Source organism: Rana temporaria, chromosome 1, assembly GCF_905171775.1.
Source record: "Rana temporaria chromosome 1, aRanTem1.1, whole genome shotgun sequence".
Taxonomy (NCBI): Eukaryota; Metazoa; Chordata; class Amphibia; order Anura; family Ranidae; genus Rana; species Rana temporaria.
In genome coordinates, this window is record NC_053489.1 from 247,010,701 (window position 1) to 247,022,971 (window position 12,271).

The following is a 12,271-nucleotide window of genomic DNA, read 5'->3' on the forward strand; positions in this document are numbered from 1 at the left end:
TCCACACAGACGATCGTTTTTTTCTATCGTTTTTTTTATCCATTAGGAAAAATTTAAAAACAGGTTATATTTTTTTTAACCAATGGAAAACAAACCGATGGGGCCCACACACGATCGGTTTGACTGATGAACAGTCCATTGGTCTGTTTTCATCGGACAAACCGATAGTGTGTACAGGGCTTTACAGGGAGGCCCTTCAGCTGCACTGACCAATGTTGCAGGGTAAGGTGAATTGCCCTCAATTCCAGGATGTGGATGGGCAGCAACGTCTTCAGTGGTGACCAAGTTCCCTGCATTGAGAGATTTAACAGACTTTCACCCCAGTCCACCAGGTTGGCATCCATTGTAAAGACCCTCCAGGATACAGGGAGAAACAAGTTTTCCAGTTACAGCTTTTGTGAGGACATCCAGTAGTCCAGAGTCAGTTTTGTGCTGAGGTCCAATGACATCAGGGAATCCAGTGACTGTGTACTTCTGTCCCATGCTTTAAAACATTCTGTTGGAGGAGTCTGGAATGAAATTGCGCAAAAAGGTCATGAGCATCTCTCCCAGAACCCTCATGCAAAGGCGAATAAAGAGATTTGCCAGTGTTTCGAGCAAGTCTACCTTACCGAGTCCTTAGAGGATATATTGTGCAGGAACTGCGTCCAGGTACCTCTCTACCTGCAAAAGGTATTTGGGGCCTCTCACCACCAACATAACTTTCTCTTTGCCATCAAGAAGGCATTACCTGCCGACCAGTGTAAAGGGACCCTTGCTGGGAATAGTGATCCTAATAAGGGCACTGTGCCAACACCAGGCTACCCCATTAGACTTGACCACTGACAATGCTGCCAGTGCCCCACAAGGAAAAACTGCACAGCCTCTTTAAAAGCAGAGCTTCACCCCAAAAGGAGAGGCTCCGCTTTAAGGCCTCCTCTCCAGACCAACTGACCCACATTGCCCCCCACTCTCTTTAGGAAATTGCACTTTTTTTTGTCTTGATAGGTACCTGCATCCCCCTGGCAGTGTACACAACCCCCCACCACCAGTGATGAGTTGTTGGCTGTCAAGACATGAGAAGGTGCCAGCTCCTTAACCTATACAAACCCTGCAAAAAAAAAAAAAAACACATACACGTCTTTTACATGCATTTTTTTGTGCGATTCCATTGACATCTATGGGGCAAAAATCATGCAGCAACTGCACCTCTTCCAAAAACGTGCTGTATTGTTGTAACTAGGAACAATAGCAAATAATGTGAATTTCATTGTCATTATGTGATTCTGTGTGTCAGAAGTTGCATCTGAAATAGCACTAGTGTGAATCATGCCTAAGATTTGTTTTTCCTTCATCATGGAGGTGGTTAAGGAATAAAACCATGCACTGTAAAAAGCATTGTGGGGGAAGCGCCAAGTGTTGTATTATTAGATCAAAATTTATTGCACAGGGTTAAAAAAAAAAAAAAAAAAAAAAAAAAAACTTACAGGAAGCAAGAAAAATTCATGCCCAAATGGCCCAAGAGGCTGGGTAAGCTGTAAACCGGATGGGGTACCTCCTGCCTCTAGGACCGTTTGTGGAGCCTGCAGAATCAAGCTGATCTAATGCCACTTAGTTGGCGCCTCCCCCTCCCTGCTTTTCCTATGTTTTACAGTTCCCGGACACACTCAGAGGATGGCTGCCTTCTTTTAACTCTAATTTCTTGGACCAATAGATGTATTATCTGCAATTAGCATGTGCCCATTTCAAAAAGGGACATATACCATTTGGAGTGCCAGATCCCTATTTTTGTGCCATGCAATGTAAAAACTAACATGCACTGTCTTTGTCTTAATGCACAAGATGTAATGACATCATTTAATGAACACAAAGGATCCTAATGAGGCCTCTTTTGTGAATCCACAGCATTGCTATGAAGTAGAGAACAGTCAATTCCCAAACATTTGAGGATTCTTAAATAATTTATTGTTGTTTAAATATTCCAGAACTTGTTTTCAATATCCTATATTCAAATATGATGTAAAATTTTGAGTGCGGCGGAAAAAAAAAAAGCGACAAGAGATATCCCCTCAAACCTTCATGGATAATACATATTTCACTGAAGAGCAGGTTCTAAAGCTGGATACACACTATCCAATTTTCTGTAGATTTTTTTTCCATCAAATTTACCAAAACCCTATAATATGAGGTCAAATCTCAAGAGTTTCAATTTGTATGCAATCAGGCAGGCCCATGCACTACATGGTTTTGGTAAATCTGACAACAAAAGTTGAATAGTGTATATGGGGTCTTAATCTGTTATGCGACGAGACAAACTCAGACACTAGCAATGATATTTAAGCAACTGCTTGTCTGTCTCCCCTCATTAGAAACATAAAAAAAAGTAACAATTCCCAAATATTGGGTTCAATGGGTATGCCAAACTGGCTATATTCGTTGCCCTGTCTAATAAAAATAACTACGCCAGGAAAACTTTTTGAACGCAAACCAGGGAATGGTATTTCTGATCATACTTGTTGCTTGGCTGTCTCCAGCTCCAATACTTACAAATCACTGACCTAGAACAAAACATACAGGTTAGGTTAGAAAGCGACAATGGAGATAGAACTCCTGACCTGCAGACTTATTCCAGGTCAGTGCCTCAAAGTATTAAAGCCATTGGATCTGCATGACAAAACAGGCAATTCATATTTTCAGGAGAGAACAGCAATAGAAGCCTCTTTATTTACTTGTTGCATGTTTTGCTTAAAGAAATAAAAAAAATAATAATCACAAGATTTCTGGAGTGGGATGGGGCAAGCATAATTATGTGCAGGATCACAAGATCTTTGGGGCTAGATGAGGCAAGTATTTATGTGCTATACATTGTATTCCGTGCCTCTGCTTCAAAGCAGTATTAAACCCAAAAAGAAAAAATGTTTTATATTGCAACTTACCAATTACATATAATGACTATTAATTTCCTTTTGCCTTTTTTGCTACTTTCATTTGATGATCCATCCAGCAAGGCCATTTTTCACAGCACAAACACTCCAGCAGAATATATCAGTTTACACGGATGAGACAAACCACTTAACACTGGAAGAGGCGATTAAAATGATCAGTTTTTTTTTTTTTTAGTTAGGCAAAAACTTTTATCCCAAAATGAAAAAAAAAAAAAAAATGTAACTGATTATAAAGTGTGAGCTTGAGTTTGGCTTCAGTTTGTTAGTGGTTCTAAATCTGCTAAAACATTTAACACTCCCCTCCCCCCAGACTGACAATGCTTCCGTCTGCTGTGCTTCCTATGCACCTTCCTCCAAAGTTGTGTCTCACGAATACAGGAAGCGAGTTACGGGCCAGATAACCAGGTGAAAAACAGGTATAAAAAACACACAAAACACACACACCACATCCTGATTAATAGCTGCAACATATTTTTGGTTTTGGGATTAATACCGCAATAAGGCTGGGTCCTTGCACACAGCTAACCCGTGCTTGTACTACGGGGCCCAAGAAGCAAAGACAGGATATGTTAGGATCTACCCTACCTAATTCAGGTGTTTTCACAATCTTGGCGTGCTTTATTATCTTTTGTTACATAAATCAAAAGGTATGCATCATTTAACATGATAAACTCTGCCATCAAACAATTGGAATCAATGCTTAAAAGCCATCATGAAGAACACCTAAGGGACTCAAAGTTGGATCCAAACTAATACACCATTTCAAACCGCTTAATAATTCACTGACGAGACCTTTGTAAATATTCTTCAAAATACATATCGATTTATTTATGTATTTTTTCTTCATCATACTTTTTCAGATGTTTAGTCCTTTTATGACTGCATTCTTGAAAAAAATTCCAGAGATTGTGAAAAAGCCAATGGTTGGCGGAATAACAGACAAGGCTGTACTTGGTGTTGTAGGGAATATCCTTTGCCCTTGATCCTTACAATAATAGAACAGACAAGAAATATGCCTATACGGCCTCCAGACAAATTCCCATTAATTTAGAGGAAATAAGTTTCTTAGAAGCAGGAAATAAAAATGGGTTTCCTGCAAAGACAAAGGCTGGTCTCATCCACCAATTCAGATCAGGTCATTAGCCCAGACGCATGAAAGTAGGTACATTTTTTCCATCCATTATAGTCTTCAGTCTTCCTCACATATCATAATATGTACATATAGTCAGTAAAAACGTGTCTCTTGGAAATTCACTTGATCCATGGGAGTTGTGTGATCCAACAAATACCGAAATGTAAGGGATCATGGGTTATTTTACAGGTGCAATTGTCCCTTGACGTGCAGCGACAAAAGCCAAGAAGGTGTCTCTGTTAAAAGAAATGCCAAAGAGTCAATACATAGCACAAGTTGTACATGACATTCTGAAAAATTACATACAAGAGTTACATTTTAAGGTTACATTTACATTTTTTTTTACAATTTACGTGAGTGCGTGCCTTCATATGTGTGTGTGCCCTTCCCCAAAGCAGGATTTTTGTACTCACAGTAAAATCCTTTTCTTTCATGGAAGGGAATGATTCTGTTTTTGTTTCCCCCCGCCTAAAATCATAATTTCTTTCTAGTCCATAGAGGAAACAGAATTGAGGAAACTACTGCCTACAGGATTATGACTGGACACTGGAAAACATAATCTGTAGGCAAGCACAGAATACCCTCTTTCTTCCCAGCATGCCATGGTTTATAGAAAGCAGTACCACGTGTGTGCACATAAACAGAGGGGTGGGACCCGTGTCCCTCAAGAATGGGATTTTTTTGACTAGGACAAGTTTTTTTCCTCTCTCATATCACATGAGGGATACTGGAAGTCATCCACTGTCCGAACATACAAAAGGAGTTGGGGCAAAGAGCAACAAACACTACTAAAAAAAAAAAAAAAAAAAACACAGGACTTGCCACTGTCTACAGCCCAAATCCACCTAAAAAGGACCAACGCCTAAAAGACTAGGTGAGGCTGAACCCCTGCCTGATAGGAAGTCAGTCAACACTACCAGAGTCAGGACACTGTGCATCAAAAAGCAATGATTCTGGACGGCTGCACTTCAAAAAAAAAAAAGGATTTTTACTGAAACTGTGACAGGTGGTTAAACAGATGGTGCAGGGGACAAAGAGGTAGGCACGTTTCGTGCAAATGTTAGTGCCTAGTTATTATGGTGTATTATAAAGAGGATTTTGGAAGTGAAGCTGTCCGGAATCATTGATTTATGATACACAGCATATGGCTAGCACCTGATTAGTGTGTGGGGATGAGATTCCCTCGTCTTGATCGGTTTTCTTTGTTTTACACGGTGCATCAACTTAATGCCCAAGACCAAGAAAAAAGGGCAACAGTGAGAATGCCTCTACATGAATAAAAAAACAAAAAACAAACACCTCACACAACAACTCGCAACCATGGTCAACAAGGAAAGTGGATAAAACTCTAGGCCCCGTTTACACTTGTGCGACTTGGGACTGCAAAGTCCCATAACAAGTCGTTCGTGATTTCCAATGATAATCATTCATATATGTGCGACTTAAAAAAAAAACATTTGTGGGGGGAGTGTTAATTAAGGCATTAAAAATGACTGCAAGTGGAAAGCAGGAGAGTGGGAAGACTTCGTAGCTGAAGATGTGCAAAAGTCTGAAGCTCGATACCTAGAGGACCCCACTCTGGGTAATTAGAAATTATGTAAGGATGCTCAACTGATGTAAAAAAAACAACCTTTTTGAAGACAGAATATAAAAAAGTTTCTATACTACAGTAATAGAGTTTTTTTGAGTAGGGATTTGGAAGAATTTGCTACATGGGTGGCACAATTATCCAATAATAAAGTGTGTGTGTGGGGGGGGTGGAGTACTGCTACCTGAACTATTTGTAGACTTAAAAGCGGTTGTATAGTCCCATAAAAAAAAAGAAATATTATATATATATATATATATATATATATATATATATATATATATATATATATATATATATATATATAAATATATATATAAAGCACTAGTATGCGGTGCATAGCAAAGGGGAATATCTCCTAAACCGTAAAGGTTTAGGAGATTTTTATTTTACCTACAGGTAAGCCTTATTATAGGCTTAGCTGTAGGTAAAAGTTCCAAAAATGATAATACAACCACTTCAATGAATCGTTTAAACTGAATAAACTCCCTTGGTCTATAAAATAGGCTACTTTTATAGTATTGTTAAAAGAGAAGGTGGGGGAACCCCACTGTGCTCACCATAACTCCTAATACTGCTTAACCACTTGCCGACCAGCACACAAAAGATGTACGTTGGCACAATGCCATTGCTGCGCAAATAGGCACGTCCCCTTTAAATCGCGGCTTAGTGGGATCTACTGCTCCCTGTCATCGGGAGCAGTGATCTCTGTCATGAGACCATCTCCCCCACAGTTAGAATCACTCCCTAGGATTACACAGTAATCAGTGCATTTTTATAGCACTGATCGCTGCAAAAATGACAATGGTCACAAAAAAAAAAAAAAATACAAATCTATCCCCTATTTTGTAGGCTATAACTTTTGTGCAAACCAATCAATATGCACTTATTGCAATTTTTTTTTTTAACAAAAATATGTAGAAGAATACAGATCGGCATAAACTGAGAAATTATACATATATAATTGGGGGGGGGGGGGATATTTATTATAGCAAAAAGTAAAATATATTGCTTTTTTTTCAAAATGGTTGCTCTTTTTTTTGTTTATAGTGCAAAAAATAGAAAAGCGCAGAGGAGATCAAATGACACCGAAAGAAAGCTGTATTTGTGGGGGGGGGGGGGGGGGAAACTACGCCAATTTTGTTTGGGTGAAACGTCACACGACGCAATTACGCAATTATCATTTAAAACTACGCAGTGCCGTATCGCAAAAAGTGCTCTGGTTAGGAAGGGGGTAAATTCTTCAGGGGGCTGAAGTGGTTAATACGGACATAAAAATACTTGCTGTTCTGCCAAACAGACTGAAGGAGGTCACATGGACCCTAGTTTGTCTGGATTTATACCCACCAGGTCCACAGTAGCTAATTTATGTAGGCTTTTCCTTAAAAAGAGGAAGTAAACCCTGATGGGTTTTACTTCCTTCCTATTCCCCTACAAAGTAAAAGCAAAATGTTCTAGTATGCATCGCATACTAGCACATGCTGTGACACTTACCTACAAATGAATTTTATTCTAGGCTTACCTATAGGTACAAATACCACAGAAAGGTTTACAACTGCTTTAATGTGCAGAGCTCCGATCAGATAATTTAGGAAGGCATACATTTATGATTGGCAATCTCACCTTCTAAAAAATGCTGTTGCCATTTAAACTGATTCAATGCCTGTAAAGGTTGGAGTCGATGACAGAACAAGCATGCAGATCTTGAGTTCTGACTAATTGTTGAATAGTTTTTAGGGTCAAATAGGATGTAGGGTCAGTAAAGGCAACTAGCATTTTAAAGGAGCTTAGGCAATGGCAACCTATACATTTTTGTGTATCAGTTTTCTTGAACCTTAAAGACAAATTAAAATTCACTTTTGAAACATGTTACATGTTTCACCCGTTTTTAGAGTGAACATGTTCCAGTATCTGCAGATCTCCCCCTACTGCCCCCTGTGAGAGCACCACACACACCTGCGGTCCTTATTTGAAAACATGGCTGCATCATTAATAGTTGCCTGTTAATGAAGGCCTATAAGCACCATCATCCATTATGGCTGACAGCTGGTATTTTTCAATGAGCTGCTATTCTGGAGTCAACAGAAGCTGGACATTGCACCCATGATCTGCCGATCACAGGTGCAATACTCTACAGATTTAGAGAAAAAAAAAAAAAAAAAAAAAACACCATCATCAATGCACATTTTTTTTTGCAGGTAAGAAAGAGTGCATTTATTATTTAAAGGCGAACCTATCCTTTAAGCCAAAAGGAATCTGTCACTTACCTGCAGTGTTTGGCCACACATTCATTACTACAGTACTCATTGTCCCAATCTTTGCTTTCCACAGGGAGATTCTCACATCCCGAACGTACACACCGAGGCGGAGGAGATGGACTGCGAGGTGGAGAACCACTTACTAGCTGCACATCCATATGGGGCGGGGAAGACTCCTACAAAGTGAAGTTATTGTTTTAGGTGAAACAATGTACAAAATACAAAGCTCTCAGTATTAGTCTTAAAGCAATATTACTAAAAACTTCACTCAGAATACAGTCCTTTAACACCATTACTTATTCAACCATGTATTATTAAAATGTATGTTATTTTTGTTTTTTAGCACTAAAATACATTATTTTTTTAGCACAGTTTTTTTGCACTAAAATACATTATTTTTTTGGAGTCCATTAAGGGCACAGAAGTTTAGAAACCTTCCTGCAAACAGAGAGGTTGGGACACTAGCAAACAGAATAAAAAAAAATCAAATCGGGTCACCGTATAGCCAGTCTGGGAGCTGGACTACGGTCCCTCAGTGGACACCAAGAAAAAGATTTTATGGCAAGTACAAAAATTGTAATACTTTTTGTCCATTGAGACACACAGGGAGTCAAAAAAAAAAAAAAATCCAAAACAGATACAATTGAGCGGAATACAACAGTCACTGACAGACTAAGAAACTAGGAACCAATGGCCAAAATATGTATGAAAAATACATCAGTGTCCACAAGTTCAGGAGGCAAGGCTGAAATGGAATGAGACAACAGATAAAGAGGAGACTGCATTGGAAGAGTTTTTCCTCAGCACCTTACAAGCCCTAAAAGAAAAAAGGAAAGTGAGACTATTCCTGACAGATGAGAATGAAATTCATGCCCAAGAAGTAGGCCACACATGGATTGAAATTCTGCTGGTTCAGCAGGGACCAGACGAATTTCGATCCATGAATGGGCAGGGTTGCTGCACAGAAGTAAATTTACAGGCCATATGAAGAATAGTTAGGCTTTCAAACCACTCTATGCTGCTACTTCTGTTGCTGCTACAGCCTGCCTAAAAACAGGGCTAAGGATGTGTCCACACCCATTGGCTGCCTCCTCTGAACAGTGGCACCCACGTCCCTTTACAGAAGGGAGAAGGATGCTCTCTCCTTGAAGGGACTCGAGTTCCTCTTAGTCCAGCCAGGACTGACACAGGAAGAGCTTCTCTACAGGAGGGCAGAGCAAGAACACAACACTACACTGCAGCCCGGATCATTGATTCCCACCCTGTCATCACTGTAGACATCAAAGCTAACCACAGGGCAGAGTGCAGATGGATGGATTTTAGGTTTTCTGCACCTGTGTGAATCCTGATCTATTCTGCCTTCTGAATCCAAACTGTATCTGGCTGTGCTGTAAACCTGCCCTGTACCTGGCACTAAACTTAAAAGTGAAAGTAAAACTATATTGGGAGTTCAGTATTCTACAAAGTGTGGAGAAACTCCATTCCACTCTGACAGGTGTAGCTGCAGCAAAGATTGATATAGTGGTGATGGAACACTGTGCCATTTTTACCCGTGCCTTGCGGCTATGTAAGGAACACAGCCAAATGTAATTCTTTCCTCATTGCTCTTCATACGTAAACATGGCAGTGTCAGTTCTCCTGATCTCCCTCCTGTGTGACCTGCTTCATTCATTCTCTGCCTCCCCATTACAGCTCAGAGCTGCTCTGACAGCCTCACATTCTCAGCAGAAATAGGAGGAGCCCAATCCAAGCAAAGCTTACAGAAAAACAGGCACCTCTGAAGGGTTCAGAAAACTGACCCTTTTCAGAGGGGGTCATCTGAATGGTCTACTGTGGAGAGGACAGGAAAATGAATTAGGAAAGGGCGAGAGGATCAGTCTCTTGAGAAGGAAAAAGGGAGCTTCTGATGGATCCTGTATGGTCAGGTCCTTTTTACAAAAGGGAACAGCAGCAACTGATCCAAAGCCCTCTAACAGGTCAGGAGTAGACAAGACTGGATGACAGGGGTCTTAGGGTTTGGAGGGCCCAGATAGACCTTTATGCATATTTAAAAAATAAATAAAAAAAAATTGCCTTTAGATGCATTTTAAGATTCCACTCACACCCCCCCCCCCCAATCAGTAGAATCCTTAAGGGAAGCATACCCTTTACCAAGGCTGTATCCTGGCCTAGGCCAACAAGGCCCAGTCCTAGGACAGCACTTTGCAGGGGGGCAGCACCGAAAGAGTCCCAGTCGGAGTGTAGCGCCAGTCTTATGGGGCGGACTGGGCTAAGAGGCAAATTAGTCTAATGCCCCTATAAGGCCCCTTTCACACGGGGCGGATCATTAATGATCCGCCCAGTGAACCTCCGCTTGCTCAGCGGGGATCGCTCCGTTGATCCCCGCTGAGCCGGCGGATGTCAGGGCGGTCCCCGCACACTGTGCAGGGACCGCCCTCCTGTCTTTTCTCCGCTCTCCCCTATGGGGGGGATCGGATGAACACGGACCGTCTGTCCGTGTTCACCCGATCTGATAGACGGATGGAAAAGTAGATTTTTCCTCCGTCACACTTTGGCGGGTCGGATGTCAGCGGGCATGTCAGCGCTAACATCCGCGGCTCCATAGAGGAGCACAGAGCGTCCGTTCAGGTCCGCAAAAAAACTTGTTAGGCAGACCTGAACGGGCCGTCTGTGTGAAAGAGCCCTAAAGCAGCCACACTGTTTCTGGTGTGCGGCCAGCATTTCGCAACTGTCCTATCATCCTCGACCACAACCCTTCCTCACTGTGCTGTTTTCTGCTGCACCATTGGTATGGCTATATGTTCTTAGTCCTCTCCATAAAATGATCAGAAATTTGTGCTTGAAGTAGAACTATAAGCAACACTCACCCCCCCCCCCATTTTGGATAGAGTAAAGGGAGGGTTATAGCCCCTGTCAGTTTATTTTTTACCACCCCTGTCCCATTGCAGAGATTTCACTTCCTGCCCCGTAGCCAAACAGGAAGTGAGAGGAAATTATTAAAATAACCCCCCCCCCCCCCCCCCCAAGGCCCTCAGAACTAGTGCCCCCACTCGAAAATTTCAGGGCAGGTCTTAAACAGAAAGGGGTGTGGCCTTGACAGGAAAGGGGTGTGTCATATTTAAATTAGGGGGTGCACAAGTTTAGTGTCAGGCCTAGGGCAGCACAAAACCTAAATACACTACTGCCCTCTACCTGTCCAGGAGTTTCCTGTTAAGATGGGTCACCATCAGATCGGCGGTGTATATAGCACACCAAAAAAAATCCTCAGGTGGGGCCCAGGATCCTTTAGAGTGCTCCCAGCCCACAGAGAAATACCTTGAATAGCAGAAGTATTGGAAAGACCTTTGCAGCTGTAGGAGCATTGAAAGACTCAAAGCTGGAGACAGCGATCCTCAAAGTACAGTCTAAGCAACTCCTTGTAATTCTAAGGCGAAGCAGGAGACTGCAGGTCTCAAAAACAAGTTGGAACTCAATCTGAGAGTGGGATGGTCACAGCGCTCCATGTCCCAGTCTGTTCTAAGGCCTTTGAATAATTCTAGGTAACGCATAGAGCATATGCGGGAAGCTTCAATGAGTAATTGGGTGAATCTGGCCACAGACTGCAGTAGATGCCCTTGATGACAGAGTACGGGACATGGCCTCACCCAACGGAGCAGAAGACTCCGAAGAAAATATAGACCCTAGAACTACAGTGTCAGTACCGAGTACAGTACTACCGAGTCCAGACTACAGGTGTCAGTTCCTCCAGAGACCAATATACATAGGCGGCACATGTGCAGGCACTTGATTAATTGGGCCCCTTTCACACTGTGGTGTTTTTCGAGCGTTTTTCAGGCGCTTTGGCGTTAAAAAAAAAAAAAAAAGCCTGTAAAACGCCTGAAAGAAGCCTCATCTGCCTTCCAATGTGAAACCCAGAGTGCTTTCAGAGCCCTTTCACACTGCCAGCGCCCAAAAAACGCTGGTAAAACACTGCTAAGACCCTAACGTTTTAGGGCGTTTTTGCAGTGCCTCAGTGTGAAAGGGCAAGGCGTTTTTACAGCGCTTTCAATTCATTTCAATGGAGAGGGGCGTTTTTGGAGCTTTTTTTTTTTTTTCAGCGCCCAAAAGCCGCTCCAAAGATGCTGCTTGCAGGACTCAGTGTGAAAGGGTCCATTGAGATGCATGGAGAGCGTTTTATGAGCATTTCAATTGCGCTATTAATGCTAAAACGCTTCAGTGTGAAAGGGGTTTTAGTGTCTGCCTCTGGCTAACCTCTGGCTAACCACAGCACTAGAACATTATTTCTCAAACAATCAAATCTTGTGTGCCATGTGGGAGGAGACTGCTCTAGGTGACTGCAATTATAAGACACACACACAAAAATGTAACA

The 12,271-nt window shown here is 41.8% G+C and overlaps 1 protein-coding gene across 5 annotated transcripts in view; it reads right to left on the reverse strand.

The window, feature by feature from the left end:
* Positions 1–3,513: 3,513 nt before the first annotated feature.
* The window catches only part of TOX4 (TOX high mobility group box family member 4), a 48,651-nt gene continuing 39,893 nt past the window's right edge, over positions 3,514–12,271 (reverse strand). For all 5 annotated transcript variants that reach the window (XM_040352871.1, XM_040352856.1, XM_040352864.1 and 2 more), the window contains 2 exons: positions 7,912–8,078; positions 3,514–4,292 (listed from right to left, as the gene is read on the reverse strand). In XM_040352871.1, the coding sequence (XP_040208805.1) occupies positions 4,235–4,292; positions 7,912–8,078 (225 nt within the window). In that variant the 3' untranslated portion in view covers positions 3,514–4,234. The remainder of the gene's footprint in view (positions 4,293–7,911; positions 8,079–12,271) is intronic.